At 38.9% G+C, this 21,382-nt stretch overlaps 2 protein-coding genes across 8 annotated transcripts in view; one reads left to right on the plus strand and one right to left on the minus strand.

The window, feature by feature from the left end:
* Positions 1-21,382, minus strand: part of LOC124299090 (MAGE-like protein 2) — a 219,027-nt gene that overhangs the window by 93,354 nt on the left and 104,291 nt on the right. For all 7 annotated transcript variants that reach the window (XM_046752482.1, XM_046752567.1, XM_046752220.1 and 4 more), the window contains one exon: positions 16,345-16,502. In XM_046752482.1, coding sequence (XP_046608438.1) covers positions 16,345-16,502 — 158 coding nt within the window. The remainder of the gene's footprint in view (positions 1-16,344; positions 16,503-21,382) is intronic.
* Positions 3,537-4,972, plus strand: LOC124300118 (uncharacterized). The gene is made up of 5 exons (XM_046753846.1): positions 3,537-3,641; positions 3,785-3,873; positions 3,984-4,201; positions 4,303-4,515; positions 4,902-4,972. The coding sequence occupies exons 2-5, from the start codon at positions 3,855-3,857 to the stop codon at positions 4,935-4,937; spliced, it is 486 nt and encodes a 161-aa protein (XP_046609802.1). The 5' UTR covers positions 3,537-3,641; positions 3,785-3,854; the 3' UTR covers positions 4,938-4,972.

Consider the following 21,382-nt stretch of genomic DNA (forward strand, 5'->3'; position numbering starts at 1 on the left):
CGAGTAGATAAGCGACCAAGTTAGCAGAAAAAGAAGTGAATAAGACTAGTTGCTATGAAGATATAGTAGGGATACCTACGATTTTCGAGACATGTATAAGTGGAGCCCCATCTCTTTCTCCCACGTAGACGTTTCCATTCTTTGTCCAGGCATACTTGACAACTTCCGCCCGTTTGGTTATCCTTACCGCAACAAAGAGTTTACGCAATAGAGGAGTGGGACTTTTGCTGACGGAGATATCAAGAACCTGTTTGTTCTTCCATTGCAGATCCCGCGTTGTGAGTTTACCCCTTCGATTTCGGATGAAGGTTACTAAATTTACAGCTGCATCACGACGCGTAAGAACGGCTGTGATTGGACATGGGTGAACTGAATCATTGGATGGTCGCCGATATATTGAGCTGACATCCGCAGCATCGAGCGTTGATCCGCATGCATTACCAACTGACAATGAGTAGAGAATACTGTGCAGATCCTTATTGGCCTTTACCAGAATCCCTTCAATTTCTACTGAGTTGAAAGCCAGTTTTTGTTGGAGCTTGTTGTTCTCAACCTCCAGCGCGTTCACCTGCGGTTTGACATTCGCCAGAGAACCCCGAGTGCATTCACCTTCCGTATCCAATTCCAACAACCTAGCTTCTAACACAGCGATTTTAATAGAGTTAGTCTGTGCAGTTTCATGGCACGCCTCTAACGATTTTATTAACTCTGCCGTTTGCCGATTTTGACTCTACTTGTATTCATGTAGTGCCGTTGTGTTCGCCTGAATAGCCTTCAAAATGTCTACTAACGAAGGATGCAGATTCGAGTTTGCTCCACTGTTCGATCCTCCACTGCTAGTGCCAGCTTAACCCAGTAAAAGAAGGTCTGAACCCCATGTTTTCGATAACCAGGCTGCGTTTTTGCTCAAAAATGAAGTTTTAAGTGCTGATTAATATTTGAGGACAAGCAGGGTACTCACCCCCGGGTCGGGGTGAAAAAAATTAAAAATTACCCTCGAAGACGGGTTTTTCCAAAATGACTCGAAAAATAGAGTATGTAGAATAAAATTGCAGAACGTGAAATCTTCTACAAAAAAGGTCCGAACCACTTCAACCCTATTTCAAACCGTTCATCCCCCAGACGCGTTCGAAAACTCGAGGCCAAAAAAAAAAATATGAAAAAAAATTGAAAGCAATTTTTTTTCAATTGTTCGGTCTTGTTGAATGGCTATACTTGTTCCATCTTCGACTATAATTTTTTCACCCCTTTGGTAAGCAATTTTCATGAATTTACGGCTTAAAATTGATCCTAACTTTTTTCCTAATTGATGAATATATTTTTTTTTTTATATAGTTTTTATTAGAATATTTCCAACAATTTTCGCAGAAAACATTTTCACGTATCTCCGACAAGTTCGAAGTTAAACACAATTTTATATTTTCTATCCCTCCGAGAAGGCTGTATCGGAGAACCCCTGTTGAGAGAGAGAACAATATGCCTACGTCGGTGCCGCTCGCACGCATACCCGCCTCTAGCCGACTCAATGCGCTTGCGCGTGACTTCGACGTGTAGACGGTTAGAGCGTCAGCATGTCAAGATAAACAAATTGTCGAAGGACTTGATGTACGTAAAAACTTACCTCAAAATTGATTTCTGATTATGTCATTGAGCCATTGATTATTGTATGAGCCCATTATATGTTTACTATTGGAATAGATGTAGATACACGAACCTACTTCACTTCAGCTACTATATTTGCCCTCATATTTTGATTAGGCATAATGATAAGTCGAGCTATCCGCTAGCCACGCGGATAGCCCGTAAGTGGTCCGACTCTCTCTCTTGTTCATGCGTGCCCCGCTCACCGCACTCCGCCGCGCCTACGTTTCGCTCATCCCCCCGAGGGAAACTGCCGTACATCCTTAGATATTCATTATAGTATTTTTTGGGTTTTATCTTTTATTTGTCTTCTATTGTCAATGAAATAATGGTGAACATCTGAAAGACATTTTAGTCTCGATCACTTCACTAATCCAGTTTTTACAACGAAAAGATTATAATCAAGTAAGTATCGCGTGAATGAAAAATTTACTATAATTCTAATGAAAAATTCATCCGGCAAAGGGGAATATTTTTCAATAGAATAAATGCAAAGAAATGAATATAATTTAAAGGACAATTTCAATGGAATTCTAATAGAATCTCAATAGAATTTCTACAGGGTTCTGAGAGTAATTTTTTACATGAGGCGTTAGGTTTTTGATGAATTCATTCAAACATGTCCTCACGAAAACCGAACCGAAAATGGTACTCTGATGCACGCACAAAATCATGAATAATAAAATCTAATAATTCGATTCATAAGTTGCGCATTGAATATTCCTGAAATTTTGGAAACAATAGAGTCCAGTTAATCCTCCTATTGTAAATAAAAAGATAAATCCTACTGATCATAAATTGAGTGGATTATAATTTACTTTTATTCTGTGTATAGTTGCTAATCATCTAAAAAATTTTATTCCTGTTGGGATAGCAATAATTATAGTAGCTGAAGTGAAGTAGGCTCGTGTATCTACATCTATTCCAATAGTAAACATATAATGGGCTCATACAATAATCAATGGCTCAATGACATAATCAGAAATCAATTTTGAGGTAAGTTTTTACGTACATCAAGTCCTTCGACAATTTGTTTATCTTGACATGCTGACGCTCTAACCGTCTACACGTCGAAGTCACGCGCAAGCGCATTGAGTCGGCTAGAGGCAGGTATGCGTGCGAGCGGCACCGACGTAGGCATATTGTTCTCTCTCTCAACAGGGGTTCTCCGATACAGCCTTCTCGGAGGGATAGAAAATATAAAATTGTGTTTAACTTCGAACTTGTCGGAGATACGTGAAAATGTTTTCTGCGAAAATTGTTGGAAATATTCTAATAAAAACTATATAAAAAAAAAAAATATATTCATCAATTAGGAAAAAAGTTAGGATCAATTTTAAGCCGTAAATTCATGAAAATTGCTTACCAAAGGGGTGAAAAAATTATAGTCGAAGATGGAACAAGTATAGCCATTCAACAAGACCGAACAATTGAAAAAAAATTGCTTTCAATTTTTTTTCATATTTTTTTTTTGGCCTCGAGTTTTCGAACGCGTCTGGGGGATGAACGGTTTGAAATAGGGTTGAAGTGGTTCGGACCTTTTTTGTAGAAGATTTCACGTTCTGCAATTTTATTCTACATACTCTATTTTTCGAGTCATTTTGGAAAAACCCGTCTTCGAGGGTAATTTTTAATTTTTTTCACCCCGACCCGGGGGTGAGTACCCTGCTTGTCCTCAAATATTAATCAGCACTTAAAACTTCATTTTTGAGCAAAAACGCAGCCTGGTTATCGAAAACATGGGGTTCAGACCTTCTTTTACTGGACTTTACGGGACCGCTGGAGCTCAAACCGATGGACAGCGAATATAGTCCTGGAGCCAGTCCTCCATGGTGCACGATCGAAAGAGTGGGGAGCAGCCGCCAGTTAGGGAAAGCAATGAGGCAATCGGGGAGATATACTTGTATAAGTCTGATTGTGAGTATTCGCTGGGTGCGCGATGATAGCGCCAGCTAGCGGTTACAATTAGGGCGGACTGGAAACTGCGATCTTTACGAGAAGTAAGTACATAAACAAATAATTTCAATGAAACATCGTAATTTACATATGTTCTATACGATTATGTGAGTCTATAGTGTCGATAATCATGTTGACCTTTTTTTTATTTTCCGTCTAAAATGGCAAAATTAATAATCAAAACAAGTTTTCAGGCAATCACACACGACACTATTTCCTAACCTGAAACTAGTGATGTACCTGCGGCGGACTTTGACATGACTGTCTTCGCGAGAAGTAAGTAAAGAAATAAACAAATCCAATCAGATAACACAATTCATATATATTTCAGACGATTATTTAGGACTGTAGTGCCGTTAATTATGTAAATTTTTTTTTATTTTTAGTTAAACATGGCCAAATTAATTATCAAAACTGGATTCCGAGCAGTCACACACGACATCGCTTTCCAACTACAAACTACATGGAAGGAAAAAAATTAGTTTTTACTCAACATGTCCAAGACGTGAAAGAAATACGACAAGGTCATATGAGCCACACCATCGAAGCTCGTGTAATTCGTCAAACTTCAGTGACATCGACGCCATACATAACATCCTTGAACGTATTATTATTTTTTTTTTTTTTGCAATCTTTGACGTAGTGCATACGTATGATCCGTTTCAATGTAATAGAATGCAAAGAAATAATTAATTTTTTTTACAGATTGTTTCTAGTCGTTACGTTACGAGTGGACAATGTGATTGGGAGTACAATCAGAGTGGTAGATGTAAGCATATTGCAGCTCTGATTTACTACATCAACCACGAAGAAAGCTTTTCCAAAACCAGCAAAGAGCAGCAATGGGGTAGATCTAGTGCCAGACAGTTCGCCAAAGAAAAGTACTTCAAAAGAAAATACTTCAAAGAAATGATCGGCGTAAATCTTTTCAACAATATTACATCCTTGGTGTTTCGTCTTCTTGTAGCACTTCATAAACTTCGAATTGCTTGATATTTCAGTTTGAACTTCAGCGTCACATGTTTCTTTGCAGCAAAATATATATCTATTGCAAATGAGTGTTTTTCCTTCATATTCAACATTCGAAAATATTTCAATTTGGCATTCTTTATCAATTTTTGAACTTTGAGTATTTTCCATTATTTCAAATTCACTTGATTTATCATCAATATTAAGTACAATTGCTGCATTTTTTTCTTTCTTGTTTCTGTGTTTCATGAATCGTTTGTACCTTGACGTGGCTAAATTTTAATTAACCCTTGCAGAGGTGTATATAGCAGGAAATATTTTTGGTATGTCACTAGGACTGTCCTGTTCGTCAGATTTTTTGCCTCCAATGAAGTGCGCACTGCAAATCCTGTCATGTGGCTATGGGTACCATGGCGATCCATCGGCACTGAAGTAAAACAATAAATAAATTATAGTAACTGAACCATTCTCACATGCAACTTCCTACAACGTACACAATATAATATTAAAAATGTTACTTCATAATAACGTTGAAGTTTACATCGTTGGAACGCAACGAAATTAGTCGAAAAAAATACACATCTAAATTAATATCAAGTTCATCCTTTGCTATCATACAGGGCCAGTATTTTTTTTTCGTTATGATCACTTTTTGTGCCTAGCGGAATCATTTTTAGTTGATTTACGTTTTTTTTTTTTAGTCACATTTTATTACATTCCAACGATGCAAACTTTAACGTTGTGCTTTATAGGTTAACTCACTTACTTTTTCCTCTTGACAGCGTTTATCCATTTCATTCGTTGTTCTCGTTTCCAACTTGCTTGTGGAAATTTATAGAATTTGTGATTGCTATTTCTGCCATTATTCTTGCAGTTCACTATGCAGCAGGTTTCGTGGCGCATGTTTATTTTTGCTTAATAATGCAAGAATACGCAAATCTCACTGGTAAATATACAGGGTGTCCCTAAATTGCCTCCCACGGACTAGCCAGCATGATACCTTGTTAAAATCCAACCGAGAATTTCTTTTCCGGAAGCTCGTCCGACGCATAGTTTTTGAATTATAAGCGATAGCGCTAGGCCAATCAGAGTGCACCATTTCATCTAGATTTGCCGCCACGGAAATTGCTGTTTTGTTCGTCTGGGTGAATTATTATTATTCGTTTACGAATTAAATATCGGCACCTCCCCTCTCTCGCTGCTGTACCCCTTCTCGGGCGCTGACCTCGGTATTGTTGCCGCGGCACACGCTGCCGGCCGCACATCCATGGGCGCACACTTGTGTGTGTAAACAGAAGCGCATCCTCAAGAATAAGGGATACAGCAGCGAGAGAGGGGAGGTGCCGATATTTAATTCGTAAGCGAATAATAATAATTCACCCAGACGAAAAAAACAGCAATTTCCGTGGCGGCAAATCTAGATGAAATGGTGCACTCTGATTGGTCTAGCGCCATCGTTTATAATTCAAAAACTATGCGTCGGACGAGCTTCCGGAAAAGAAATTCTCGGTTGGATTTTAACGAGGTATTATGCTGGCTAGTCCGTGGGAGGCAATTTAGGGACACCCTGTATAGTGAGAGTTTGTCCGCCTGAAGTGTCTTTTTTGGTCACGTCGCGCACTGCGATCGATTCCAGTTCTCCCACCACCTACTTCGCACCCAGCGAATACCCCGCCAAGTTACCGATTAGATTAAGAGGGCTGGCTCCAAGTGTTGCTCTGTCTCTCTCTCTCTTATTACGGCTTTAACTGGGTGCACAGACTGCGCAGTCTATCTCAATAAATCTATGTTGATAGGTGTCAGTCTGTGAGGCTTAGAACTGTTTTGCGGACTGTTGGATTTATCAAAGTGCATGACGAAAAGCTTTATAACAAAATTGTTATCTATATTTACGAAATTAAAAAATCATATAATTATTATTAAGGAATCTGTCCTACTTATTACCGAGGTCTTCAATGAGTTGGGGCTTATGCAACTTAATAGGCTCACTAATGTTTCTGGAAATACTCTGGACTTGGGGTTTACGAACTATAACATAGTCACACTCAATGAATGTACGGATCCTTTACTGGACAGAGATAATGTAGTGAATTTGTGCTTTACTTTGTCTGGCTGTATTCCAAGTCTTTCATATACCGAACAAGTCTTTGATTTTATAAAATAATTTTTGACAAAAAATATAGCTACTTCAAAACACTTGAACAATATACAGCGAGGGACAAAAGTATTCGTACAGTGGATAAATTTAAATAAAATAAGAAACATTTTTTTAAATAATTTATTTTTTCAAACATGTGCTATTTTATATTTTACCTACATTCGAATATAATTATATATTCACAAAGGGGGTCTTATCTCTCACTCAGTAACGCATAGATGTTACCCAAAGTTATTATGATTGGGACAAAAGCATTCGTATTTCAGCAAACCTTATAAACAACTTGTTATCAATATTTTGCGGAAAGGCCTTTTTGCTTGGTAACGTCTTGCAGTCTTCGAGGCATAGAATGAAGAAGGTTTTTGATAAATTCGGAAATATTGCGCCATTCTACGTTCAAAATTTGTATGAGATGACTCTTCGATGAAATGTTATGCTTCCTTACATGCTTCTTCAGTTCAGCCACACAGCCTCTATTGGATTCAACTCTGGCGACTGTGGTGGACTTGACAAAATATAGGAAACATTAACAACTCGTTAATATACACGACGATACAATAAACGAAAGCTACGTCGATAAAATATTACAAACGGTGGAAGAAATAAACTCAATTCAACCAATCCAACGCACATTCGAAGGAATAATCGGTGCGGCTAACACCATAATCGATCGATTATGGCAAATACAGCAGCATTCATAGTCATCTTACAGAGTAATGTAAATGGAATTCACTAAAGAATAAACGAACTTCGAAGCCTCGTTATGGAGACAAATCCGCACATTGTAGTCGCCAACGAAGCGAAGGTAAAACCTTCCAGCATCTACAAATAAAACATCATGGCATACTCAAAAATCGTGGTCAAAAAAATTCGGGCCGCCACAAAACGACGCACGAAGAGAGGATCCTTCATGTACACAAGAAATGATGTCTACTGGACTCGTAGAAAATCACCTGACCTCTTAAAGTGCTGCTCGATCACAATAAAGACGGACTCCGATAGAAAAATCAACATCAATGGAGTCTATGCAGCACCAAACGAGGCTGTACTCAATGACGACATCCTGGAAATACTCGGGCAACAAAACTCAGTAAATGTAGGTGATTGAAATGCACAACACACGGCATTTGGGCACAAGCACAACGACTGTAGAGGAACCATAATCATGGACCTCGTTAAAATTGGAATTCTTGATATTGCCGTTGATCCCACAGGCGCGAGACCAACAGCAAATCTGTACAACTCCAACCTTGATTATGCACTGACCAACCTCGGCAACAACATCATCATGTATAAAAATACCAACGACATTGGCAGCGACCACGTGCCGATTCTCCTAAAAATCAAATTAGCAGCAAAAACAACCACCGCTGGAAGACCAAGAATTAAAACGGTCGAAAAATGGCTCGAATATGAGGAAAGAACTAAACTTCGGCAGCAAAAAAAAATTAACAGCATCGAGGACGTCGAAAGTGCCATTGACACGTTAACTAAACACCTGCAAACAGTCAATAACGACATGACTAACCCGCTAAAAAAGAAAAGCGAGGTATTACCGAACAAAATTCAGCGTGCGATTAGAGAAAGAAGCCGCTTAAGGTACATGATGCGTCGGCACAACAGAAATTACTCGCCGACGCGCGACGTGGAGAAGAAGTGTTTAGAAAAATCATGGAGCACAAGAAAAGCAAATGGATGGAAATCATCGAAGACGAAACAAACCACAGAAAAACCCTTTGGCGACTCTAAAAATCGCTGAAAAACCTGAAAACGTGGTCCCTTTTTTCGAAGGCGCCTACACAGAAAAAGACGTAGTGGACAGACTGGTGGATGCAGCGATTGTTACTGAAAGTACCATACAGGATGAACTAAAAACCACAAACACACTCGTACCACCGAAACCAATCAAAGAGACATCGCTACAAGAGATGAAAAAAGCCCTGAAAAAGTTCAAAAATAATAAAGCACCGGGACCAGATAATCTTGGAGCAAAACATTTAAAACGCATGCATGATTCGTGCCACATAAGACTCAAAGAAATCTCCAATTTCTGTCTACAAACGAACTACTATCCGAGCGCGTGGAAAACCGGCATATTCATATTTTTGCACAAAAGCGGAAAGCCAATAAATGAGCCATCTTCGTATAGACCAATAACGCTACTCAACATCATGGGAAAATGGTTCGAACGAATAATTTAGAATAGAATGAGTGATTGCTTCAACTTACTCCCGGACTCGCAACATGGATTTAGACCAAGTCTGGGCACGAACAGCCAACTGACCCGAACGTTCTACTACATCAAAAAAACAATTAACCTTTTAAGGACGCGACTGGTTGATATTTCGACCACTCAAGTATCATAATATTTTCGAGTTGTATTGGAGATAATATTGTGTGTTGAATATAGAAAAAATAGTGTAACCATTCTAGGAATCACTATTTCAAGGTCAAATTTTTTATTCAATATTTCGACCTGAAAATTGGTATACCCACGTATTTTGATGCACTGAATTCGAAAAAAATAGTATTGCGTATGGTAAAACGCATCTTCAAGGTGAACATAAAATCGAAATATTTGATCACCGTTAGTTTCTACCGGCAGATCAGCACATTGTTTTTCCTTGCGAAGAATTTCTCATCATTTTCGGATTAAAATAGAAGGAGCAATAAATTTGACCTTGAAATGTAATTTTCAAGGTCAAGGATGTGTCTTGCACATCTTTTACTATTTTTTTCGTATTCAGCGTATCCAATTACGTAAGAAAGCACTTCTAACTCACCAAATCAAATTTTTAACATTGGACTTTACGTTGCAGAGAGGAGTGGCCGAAATTTCGACCACTGGGTTAGTCGGACACTCCACGTGAGAAATTCATTGATATCATACACAAATTTCGTGTAAAATAAAAGGTCGATTTCAACGTAAAAATTCCCGTCCTGAAAAGGTTAACGAAGAAGAAAGCTGCTGCGTCGTATCTCTCGACGTTACGAAAGCTTTTGACAGTACCAATCACAGCGGACTAATCTTCAAATTAACTGAAGTGGGCATCGATATCGGGATCATCAAACTGCTAGAATCTTACCTATCGGACAGAAAACTGATTGGTAAATTCCTGATTGAATAAAGCGAATTAAAACAACATCCACATGGTGTCACACAAGGCTCTGTTCTTGGCCCGATAATATTCCATCAGTACCTCAGTGATGTGCCGCACTTGTCTGATCTAATATCACAATACGCAGACGACATGTGCATAATCAACAAGGGCTTCAATCCAGACAGAGCCAAATACAAGGCATCGAGAAACACAAACGAGCTTATCAGATACTATCACCGATGGCGGCTCAAATGTAACGGCACGAAAACACAAGTAATCATGTTTGGACAACATCGGCGAGCTGAACAGAGATTTATTAAGACAACCAACCCGACGACAAACCAGGATGAATACATTGAAATGAAACGGGAAATAGAATATCCCGGCGCAAAAATAACAAGAACCCTGAAAGTATCACCCTTAGGACTGAAGAGACTCAATATTACAAAACACGTAATAGCAACTCTCCAGAGCATTATTGGTCAATCCACACAAACCGACGCATACGTCAAATGGTGAATAATACGAGCGTGTATACTGCCATCACTGGATTACGGCACCGGGTTTCTCCTTCCGCTCTATAAGAAAACAAATCTCAAACAGCTCGAAGGTGTCTACAAGAAAGCGCTAAAAAATGCCGTCGGGCTACCAATGTGCTTCCCCACAAAGGATCTCTGGTTAATGCTCGATGAGGTTCCATACCTCGAACGGCTGCGCAGCATCTACAATGAAAACCTGAAAAAACTAACTTCCCGAGCTTGCTTGTATCTACGAGGTTTGACAGCTGCTGACCGTCATTAATATCAACGTCCCGAGGCAAAGAACAACATTGTATTGGTAAATCTTGGCGAGCGGTAATTGAATGAATAACGTATATTTTCGTTAACGTTTCGGCCCGGATAGGGGCCTGCCTCAGAACGATCAATTTTTATTTGACTGTCAAGAACATAAATTTTCTCAGTAAGACATAAACTTCTATGGATATAATACTATTGAAAGTTATTATCTATTGTAGATTAGAATGAACATATCGTATATCTGTTATGATTAAAAAAGTATATAGAACTTAAGGAGTAATTTACCTTGTATAAGAAAGAGGATTAAGACACTGGTCAGAATAATAAAATACATATTGGAGAGCGATGGTTCTTCAAATAGGATGACTGTAGACATTGGCGTCTTATCCAATTGTTCAAAAGTGTTGGTGTATAAGATTTGAAAGTTAATAAATAAAATAACTATATATATGCACAATGCATAAGTGAAAAGATTGAAAGATTAAAGAAAGGGTTTTGGATAGTTAAAATAGTTAAAACGATGCTGACACAGCAATAATGGTGTCGTTATCTCCCTATTCTCCGTGTCTGACCAATTTTGCTAAACCGTTTGAAACAACTGGTAAACGACAACTCCTGGGAGAATCAAATGTGACCCAGAGTGAAGGCAAACAAGTACAAACAAATGTAGAAACAAGCAACGTAGGGACATCAAAATTATGTACAACTTATAGTTAAGGTTAAACAAAGTGTGGTATGTGGGCGGTAATCAGCGGTTTGTAAATATTGCTAAGTTGTTCGACATCTTGTCTAAGGTTAACGGAATTTGGATACCCTACAAGATTGCACATTTCTAATAGTAAACGTTTATAATAATTGGGTTCTTCACAAAGGATGTTTGCATTATCATAGTTGAAAGAATGTTCTTTGTTGATCACATGTTTAGCTAGTGCAGTATATCGATCCTCATTATCTTGTACATTACGTTGATACTCTTTGAGTCTAGTACCTAGATGGCGCCGGTTTGTCCAGTATAAACTTGATTGCAATCATTGCAAGGTATCTTATAAACAACGTTGGATCGTTTGCGTATAGGGATCCCATCTTTTCCCGAATCAAAGACAAATTGTAAATCTTTTGAGTTATTTGATGGAGATAAATGTAGTGGCTGGTTTGTTGTTGTCATCTGCGGAAGCCGAGTCAATATTGTTGTCCAGTAAGTTATTGATATGGATGCGTCTCTATTTTATATGTTTGTACAAAAGGCCGTGTGGATAATCATTCCATCTTAAAATATTGTATATAAGTGACAGATTTTTTTCATGGAATTCGGTACTTGATAATTTGATGGCTCGGTCAACAAGATTAAAGATGGTACCTATCTTGTAAGACATCGGGTGGTAGGAATTAAAATTCAGGTATCTTTGAGACCATATTTTTTTGTGGAACCAATCTGTTTTGATGTTAGAGTTGTTGTGTATCAACAATAAATCCAGGAAATTGATAGCGTTATTAACTTCTATTTCAATGGTGAATTGTAATCGGGGATGATGTAGTTTGAAAATGTTCAATATGTCGTCTATTTTTTCTTTGGGGACAGCAGTTAAAATATCGTCAACATATCTGAAATAGAAGGGTATATCAAAAACAAATTTGCTGATGCATGACAACTCAAGGTCCTCAATTACAAGGTCTAAGAAGATTGGAGAGAGTGGGGATCCCATAGGCAAACCCAACCGTTGTGCATATGTGTCCTTGTTAAATTTGAAGATAGTCGAATCTAAACAGATGTTTAACGCTTTAACAAGTTCAGTAAATGGGATTGGAATCTTTTTACCTAGAAAGGCCCAACGGTTCTTTACAGCGAGTATGGCGAGGTCTATAGGTACATTAGTGAATAACGATATCACGTCTAGTGATATTAAAATGTAATTGTCTGGAATAATCAGTTTACTTATTTTATCTACTAATGTAAAACTGTCTTTGACTACGGCGGTAGGGGGGGGGGGGGGGGGGAGGGTGATATTTGTAGTGAACCAAGAATTAATTAATTTAGAGAAGGCATAAGTCGGGCTATTAACAAAGGAGTCTATTATTCGTGCTGGAATTCCTTCTTCATGAATTTTGGGGAGGCTATATGCACGTGAAATATACGTTATACATTCAATTACCGCTCACCAAGATTTACCAATACATTATCTACGAGGTTGAGAATTTTAATCCTTCAAAGAACAACATTCTCTGCCCAGTCCCTCCTACAGCATAGGAACCCCGAAAACCATATCGCTCATACCCTTATCTGTAAATACACATCTTAACCCTTCACCTCATCATAAAAATAATATAATGAGTCTAACAAAGAAGAATAAATATGAGCCGTCAGGTAACAAAAACACACATCAATTACACGAACACACAAATATCTCTCTCAGAAAAGTATAGAGACTCTAGGAGCAATTGAATAATGCAGTAATACGTAAACACGAATTTGAATAAAAACTTCGTTTGAATGAAAAAAAATTAACAACTCTGAGGTAAGCGGTTTGACCACAAATTTGACCAATCGAAATCAGGCATGAAATAGGCCACTAGAATATTACTATCAGTCTGAGAATCAGCAGTACTCGACGGACAACCGCCGAAAGCATACGCTGAATCTCTCACAGATTAGCTCTTCGGATAGAAAAGAGGCAACGGCCTGAAGCCGATCTTACCCCAATATCAGAAGTGGGATTCAAGTCGAAACGAGTATGTCAAACATGCCTAACAAAGCGACTCCGTCACTGGCCGCTCTATTAGAGGTGATGGCACGACAACATCAAGAGAATATTAGAAGTAACAACGTGCTCATCGAAGCTATGTTAGCCAGAGCAGCGGCCCCACAATGACCGAGACTAGTGGACATTTATATCGCCCTTTATAACTCCGATGGTGAAGTATCCATTCGCGACTCCTGTGAACACGTCGATCGAGCTAAACAATACCGAAAATTAACCGATTACGAAATATATATGAAGATCACAGGACTGCTCCAAAGACACTTGGTGACACTTGGCTGGTAGAATCCCCCACGTGGACCGATATGAAAACAGCCCTCGTTCAAATGTTCGAGCCAGAGGACAGATATTCGAACGATATTGTCAAGTTACGCAATTTCTGGTTCGACACGCATCGATGAAGCAGGCTTGGACCACCTGGAACCGGGTGATCGTCGGTGATAAAGAGTGCGATGCCGTAGAGAAAGTGATAAGGTGTATCGATGATAAACAGATGAGGCTTCGTCTCTTAGCCAGCAAGTGCGCGACTGTCCCTGAATTCAACTTTGTAGCATCAACCATGAAATCCGAAGAACGAGATTATACGGCTTTAAGCCGATCTCACCCCGACATATATTTACAAAATTCTTGAGCCACGTAAAAAGTATGTTCTATTTTGCTCTGGACTTCGACTAATTCAAGGGCGTCCCATTTGATCCCGCTGTCCCCTAAGCATACTTATTTATTCATATATTTAGGTGTCATATAATAAAAAAAGTATATTACATAAAGGGGAGAGTGAGGCAAAATGGGCCTCGTGCTAATTTGAAAAAGCATGCCTATTATAATTGTAATTTGTGATTGATGCGATAAAAGGATTTAATTACAATTGTAATTGTGCCACAATATCCGCAGCACGTAACAACGTTAGCGAGCAGGCAGATTTGATGATTACACGAGAGGTTCGCAGTGCACTGCAACCGTATATCGGCACCACTAAACTATAATATACCTATGTAACTAGACATGCTCCAATGCCTTCGACGCGAGCCGAGCGTGATAGCATCAAAATGATTTTGTGTCTTTCTCTATACAGCCCAGTCCAAAAAGTAATATCGAGTATACGAAACATCAAATAAACACAGTGCGAGGAAAGAGGTGAATACCATGATTATTGCATATAAATAATATAAAAAAAACATGAGGATTCACTGTACTCCTGTAGAGCACATATTTTAACCGTGGTGTGAGGAATGGTAATGCGGATGATGGTCTAACTTTTTTACAGATGGGTCATTCCATGTCAAATCGACCAATGGTTGGAATTGATCCCTTTCGATTTGGACGAAATTTGGTTAAAGTTTTCTTTCCTTAAAAAACGAAGATCTGACAAAGGAAAAAAATTTAAATATTTTTTTCGAAAGCTTCTCAAAATTTCATTATTTTTCCAATTTTTCAAGTTTATTTTTTAATTATCTCGAAAAATATTATAGTTACAGAAACGAGCTTGTGTTTGTTTTAAAAAAAATACCTGGGACTATGAAAGAAAAATATTTTGAAAAATGAAAAATTTGTAGAATTTTGAATTTTAAAAAATCGTCAAAATCGACCATGGACATTAAATTGTTGGTTGAATCTTTTTTATATAGTACTTTTAAATGATCTTAAAAAGATCCTGAAATTTTCAAAGTTGCGTTTTGTGGTCAAAAATATGAATTTTCGAATTTTCTCAACCTCTAAGTCAAGTAAAGTTAAGAAAACATGTATTTTTGTAATTTTGAGTAGGAAACATTCATTTTGTAACATCGCATCGTAAAAACAGAAACATAATTAAAATTTAATTCTTATTTATTTGGTATAGCGTTTCAAGTCTAAGCTTATTATAATATTTTATTAGATAAGGCGTTTCTTTTTTCACTCCCTTTCCTGAGTTGATGCCTCATTTCGTTTCCTTTGCCCACTCTACACTTTGGAGTGGAATTTGTGTCTTAGGTCTTAATCAAGTGTCAGGGGTAAAATTTATATTGGATGGAAGCACACATACGCAGGTTGACCCAGGATTATCACCCCTCATGCTACGAATGTGCTCCTCTTAAAAATTGACAACTGAAACGTTGTTTAATTTTGATCGGAAGTTTGCCTTTTGCAAATTACAGTCGTTTGAAACTGGCTAATCCGGTGACATCTGACGTCTCAGCACAAGTGCCGAGCGCATGACAGTCAAATAACGATCCACCAACCCTATTTGAAACTGTTAGATACTACCAGATTTGCCAATTTCAAACGACAATAATTTGCAAACGACAAATTTCTTATCCATAGTAATAAACGATTCAATCGCAGATTTTCACCAGGAATATTTCTTAGCAGAGTCAACAGAGTCAGGGCGGCTAGGTGGTCTAGTGGCGTAAGGCTCCGGTCAAGCATCTCTAGATACCAGGTTCGATTCCTGGCTCCGTCGTTAATTTTTCGAAATCACCAGTTTTTCAAATTTATATCTCCAAGATTTCTTAGCATATGAAGTGATAGTCATGGGCCTATTAACTATGGTAAGGTATAATAAGTATAGTAAGTACAGTAAGTAAGGTGAAAAATCAAGAGATAATATCCTGCTCATGTCATACACATGGAAAAATCTTGGAAATGTAGGTCTTCGTAAACAAAATGATTATTTTCAAGATTCTTCTTACACACACATCGAGGTAAATATCAGTTTTACATATACATAGAGATAACAAGCAACTCGCCTTAAAATCATTAGAATTTTCGAGCGCTCCCAGTTTTGACAATAATTTCGAATGGGATATTTTGAAATGTTGGTTGCGGGCGATTGCATAACTGCAAAGGGACAAAATTGACCCACACCAGCAGTCTATAATGTAGTTATAACGTATTTTATTGATAATATACCACAAATCCATCGTGCCTCACTATATTTCACGTTTGAATGTGAAAAGTATTTACAAGAAATTATATTTTTACGGTACCTGAGGTTGATCAGATGTCTCCAAAGGACCCGAATGGGCAGGAATGTGTACGCCAGGCGGAGGAACACCAACGCCTCCTCCCGGAGCTCCAGCAAGAGTGGCGGTAAGTATTGTTGCTGGAAGAGTCATTACACTGCTCTGTGGATGTTGTATAATGTCTGGAAATTAAACATATTAGGGTTTTTAGATCACGGTATTTACTGATAAAAAATATTAATTGAAGTAAGGGATGGGGTGAACAAATTTCGTGGAAACAGATAAGTGGGACGATGGAAACAACGACGGCAAAAAAGGCGGTTTTATGATTATATAAGACAGTCATGACTATGGCTGCTTTTAATACTTGTAAACGGGCATGAAGTACCACTTAACAACCAAGCGGGAGTAGAACTTAGCTCACATCATACTTTTCCTCCTTACATCGGATAAGTGAACAAAACTCACTCCAGTAGGTTAAAAAAATAGCTATATTCGTACCTGTGTTGTATAAAATTTCGTACGGCGTTAGGGGCCATTCATTTATTATGTAAGGGTCCCGAGGGGGAGGGGGGGTTAAAAAAATCTCTACATGCCCTTATCTGGGGGGGGGGGGGGGGGGGGGGTAAAACTTATTCTTATGTAATATTTTATATGTCGAAATTTATCATTAGAAATCTACTTCCATTTTGATGCCGAATGGCCTTTTTTCATTCTATAATATACAATTGGATTCACATATCATTTACAAAAATTGGAATGCTTTTAAAATTTTTAAAACTTAAATGTGTTCATTTTTATCCATTTTCAATCTTGTAAATAAAAATTATAGTATACTCTTCCCGTTTGTTGATATAATTTTAATTATTCAGAAAAACTAGATAGAATCTTACGTAAGACGGGGAGGAAGAGTTCGAGAAATTTTATGTGCCCTTAAATCGGGGTAGGGGGGGTCAAAAATTGCCAAAATCATCCTTACGTAATTAATGAATGGCCCTTTAGGGAGAAGTGCAAATTTGATTCGGGTGGAGCTGCCCTCATCAAAATCACTTACCTCTCTACCTAGCAGCATAATATACTATTTTCAGGATGTTATCACAACACAAAACAGTAGCAGCCAGCGTTTAGAGGCGCTATTGGCTTGTTTTGCAAAAGCAACGTGATTCAGTTACTCTAGTCACTAATTCCGTTTCAGAATTAACAATCATACTTCCAAAGGTGTGCAGAATGCAATGTTTCTTAATGGGTTTCCAGTAGCTCAATACTTTTTTGGAATGAAATGTGCCCTTCAACCGAATTGGAAATACTTTCCGCCAAACTTTTCCGTCTCGTCTAAAAACCAAGTTCGCCCGAATTGCAACCCTCTACGTTTATTTGTACACTGGAAATTGACAATGGCCTGATTTTGTAGTTTTATCGAACTTCGATGCCATTTTTCTAGCGGAAACGGGACAAAAATGAGTGCGAGTAAGATAGCTCGTCTAATTTTTGCATTGGAATAACAAAATACTGTCATTTTCTACGTTTGGATACCGAACCTTTTCTTACCTTTCTCTTTATATACGGCTTTCCTGTATTACAAAAGGAGAGAAAAAATTAATGTTATTTCTAATAGATTGAAATATCTCTTACTAGCACTCATTTCTTTCTCTCTGCAGAATTTCCTCGCAAACGCGAGTTTCAAAATTTAAAAGCAGACAACAATATGAAGAATATATTTATGTACTTTATTTGAACTACTGCTGCAGTAATCAAGTCTTAACTAAAATCTATAAAGTAAGACAGAGTCTGCAAACAGAGCTATATAATAGATATAATTTTAACACTGTATTGCAACGTGGATTTTTCCCGTACCTCGATCACTCGAAGAAAATGACCCAGAACTTGCCACATGCACAATAATTCGGCGTCCCGCAATGTAAGCTGGATGTAAAAAAGATATCGCGAAATGCTGTTGGGCACCTGGCGTGATTAACTCGTCTCGAAATCGTTAATGCCCTATACCTCCGGACTATGCTCGGCAGCAGAGAGAGAATGAATGAATGAATGAATAAGTTTTATTATGCCCTGGAGAAAAAACTCCGTGGGCAATGGGTACATGAAAACAGATTAAATATAAAGTAATAAGACTTAACCTAGGCTTAAAACTAAGAAAACTAAGAAAACTAAGAAGAAGCATACAAAGTATAGAATCAAGACGCGGAGAGACCGCGAGCGAATATAAACACAAATAAAATATAAATATAGCACAAATAAAGCATACAAATAGTGCAAAGAAAAAGAAATAATAATAAAAAGAAAGAAAAGAAAAGAAAAGGAGAGTGGCAAGCAGGCAATTTAACCGCATGCAATGAAAGAAACCAAATATATTAGAGCTGAGAAGCCAGCAAATGCGTCCGCAGATCTCTTTTAAAGGTGGGGAGACACTGCAGAGTTGTGATGCTAGGAGGAAGGGAATGCCAGAAATAGGAAGCAGAGAGAACGAAAGAATTGCGTAGTGTGGAGGTACGATGTAGGGGGATAGAGAATGTTGGTGTAGAATGGAGACGAGTTGGACGAGTAGATGTGGGAGCAAGAGAGAAGAGGTCATGGATGTAGGAAGGGACATCTAGTTTGAGGAGCTTGAAAATAAGGATGCCCATAAAATAATTTCTGCGATTTGAAACCGTAAGCCAAGATAAGCTGTTGCGATATGGGGAGATATGGATGTCCCGACGTACGTTAAAAATGAAGCGAATGCAGTTATTGATTAATCGCTCCAATATCAGGTTCTGTTCACCGGTTAAATCGATATAGGCGAGGCAACAATAATCGATAAGTGGAAAAACAAGTGCAGTTATAAGCGTGATGCGCAATTTCTTCGATAGAAGGTTCTTATTATATTTTAGGCGAAAAAGAGTAAAGTTCACCTTGGCCGAAATGTGCATAATGTGCCTGTGCCACGAAAGATTTGATTGCATAATGATGCCCAGGTTGCGAGCGTGCGAGACATAGGGAAGCTCATTTTCCCTGACTCGAATGGGAGAGTCGAAAAATCAATTTGATTTATGTAAGCACCACTGCCCAAAATCATAACCTTTGACTTCGCAAGGTTTAACCTGAGTCCATAATCAAACCACAGCATAATCAAAGATATAATTCACGTCAAGAGTCAGATCGGATAGAGCACGAGCCAGGTCACTGGGGTAGCAGGTGAGATAAATCTGTGTATCATCCGCATAAGTGAGGTATTGGGTATAGTTCAGACCAATGCCAATATCACGGATGAAGATTGAAAAAAGAAGAGGACCAAGAACTGATCCCTGTGGAACACCCATATTAGTGGGGCACCAGGAGGAAACAGCTCCCCTGTCATCAACAACTGCTTGCGATCGTTTAGATAAATATGAGAAAAACCAGGCAAGCACTCCATCCGAGCAACCCAAGAGACGAAGTTTACGTAGGAGTAGGTGATGTGGAACCATGTCAAACGCTTTGCTAAAATCAAAGAGAACAAGCACCGTTATTTTTCTGTCATCAACTGCCTGTCTGATGTCTTGATTAAGCTTAAGCAAAGTAGTTAACGTGCTATAACCCTTCCTGAAGCCAGATTGAAAGGGATCGGCAAGATCATTGGCATGGAGAAAGTCAGTAATCTGACCGAAAACAATTCGCTCCAGGGCTTTAGAGAGCTCACAGAGGTTTGCGACTGGTCTTGTGTCAGATGGAGACGACGGAGGAACAGTTTTAAGTATTGGGCGAATGAAGGCACGTTTCCATGATGACGGGAAATGTGACAGACGGAGGCTTGCATTGAACAAATCCAGAAGGCTGTTAAACAGAAGCGGGACAGCTTTACTAATCGCATAGTTAGAGAGTAAGTCAGGGCCCTGGGATAATGAGGACGAGTGGGGAACACTCAAAACTGATGACAAAGAATCAGCGGTTATCTCGGCAAACTCGAACACAGGTTGAGAGGGAGACAGTGGGGGTAGACATAGGGAAGATAGAGAGTCTGGATAGGGAATATCAGAGGTTGAGACAGCGGAATAAAACTGATTCAGGCTATCAGGAGAAAAAAAGGAAAAAGGAGAAGATCCCCTAGCTTTAGTGAGACCGAGAGACGACAGCTCCCTCCAAATTCCAGACGGATCAGAGATCGACGAGATGCGGGAGCAGTAGAAATTATCTCTAGCGATACGTAATTCACTACAAAGGGCATTGCGATATTGACGGTAGACGGCCATGGACAGTAAATCACCCGTACGCCTAGCTCGGTTATAAAGCGAGTTTCTATACTTAATTTTCGATCGTAGTGAATCGGTTAGCCATGGCGCCATCCTTCTGTTTGTGGTCCATTGCTTCAGCGGAGCATGGGTATCAAAAGCCTGAGTGATGGCAGACGAAACACCACGGACCATATTATCAAAGTGATTAGGTGAGGAAAGAGTAGAGAAGGACGGAGCATTTAGTCAGGACAGAGAAGATGACAGCGATGCCAGATAATCTGTCACAACAAAGTGTTTTAGGTCTCTGCGGGCAATCATATGTGCTGGGCGAGGATCGGGTTGAAAATTGTAAGTGAGCTCAAGCAAATCGTGACCAGCGATGAAAGGAGCCGAGGATTTAATAAAAGAAAGGATCTTAGAGGAAGAATCAACTAGGAAGAGATCAAGTAGAGAGTGAGAGGTACTTGTGTGAAAGGTCGCTCCAGCCTCAACAATATGAAGAGCTTGTGTGCTGGCAAATTCACGAAGTGAGCTTGATTCGAAATTATTCTGTAGTAGATTACAGTTAAAATCGCCAGTTAAGATAATATTTTGGTAGTTTATGGCAATAGAAGAGAATATGTGCTCAAAATTGTGAAATAAGAAGCCTTTTGGGCGTCGATATATAGTGGCAAACAGAACTGAGCGGGTCCTGGGAATTGCGAGTCTCGAAGTGTCAGATATTCTGGAGCATTAGTGAAATCAGGGGTTGAGAGCGCCAGTAATTTAGAGCGAGAGAGGAGAGAGAGAGAGAGAGAGAGAGAGAGAGAGAGAGAGAGAGAGAGGAGGGAGGGAGGGAGGAGGAGGGAGGGAGG

The sequence above is a fragment of the Neodiprion virginianus genome, chromosome 1 (assembly GCF_021901495.1).
Source record: "Neodiprion virginianus isolate iyNeoVirg1 chromosome 1, iyNeoVirg1.1, whole genome shotgun sequence".
NCBI classification, from domain to species: domain Eukaryota; kingdom Metazoa; phylum Arthropoda; class Insecta; order Hymenoptera; family Diprionidae; genus Neodiprion; species Neodiprion virginianus.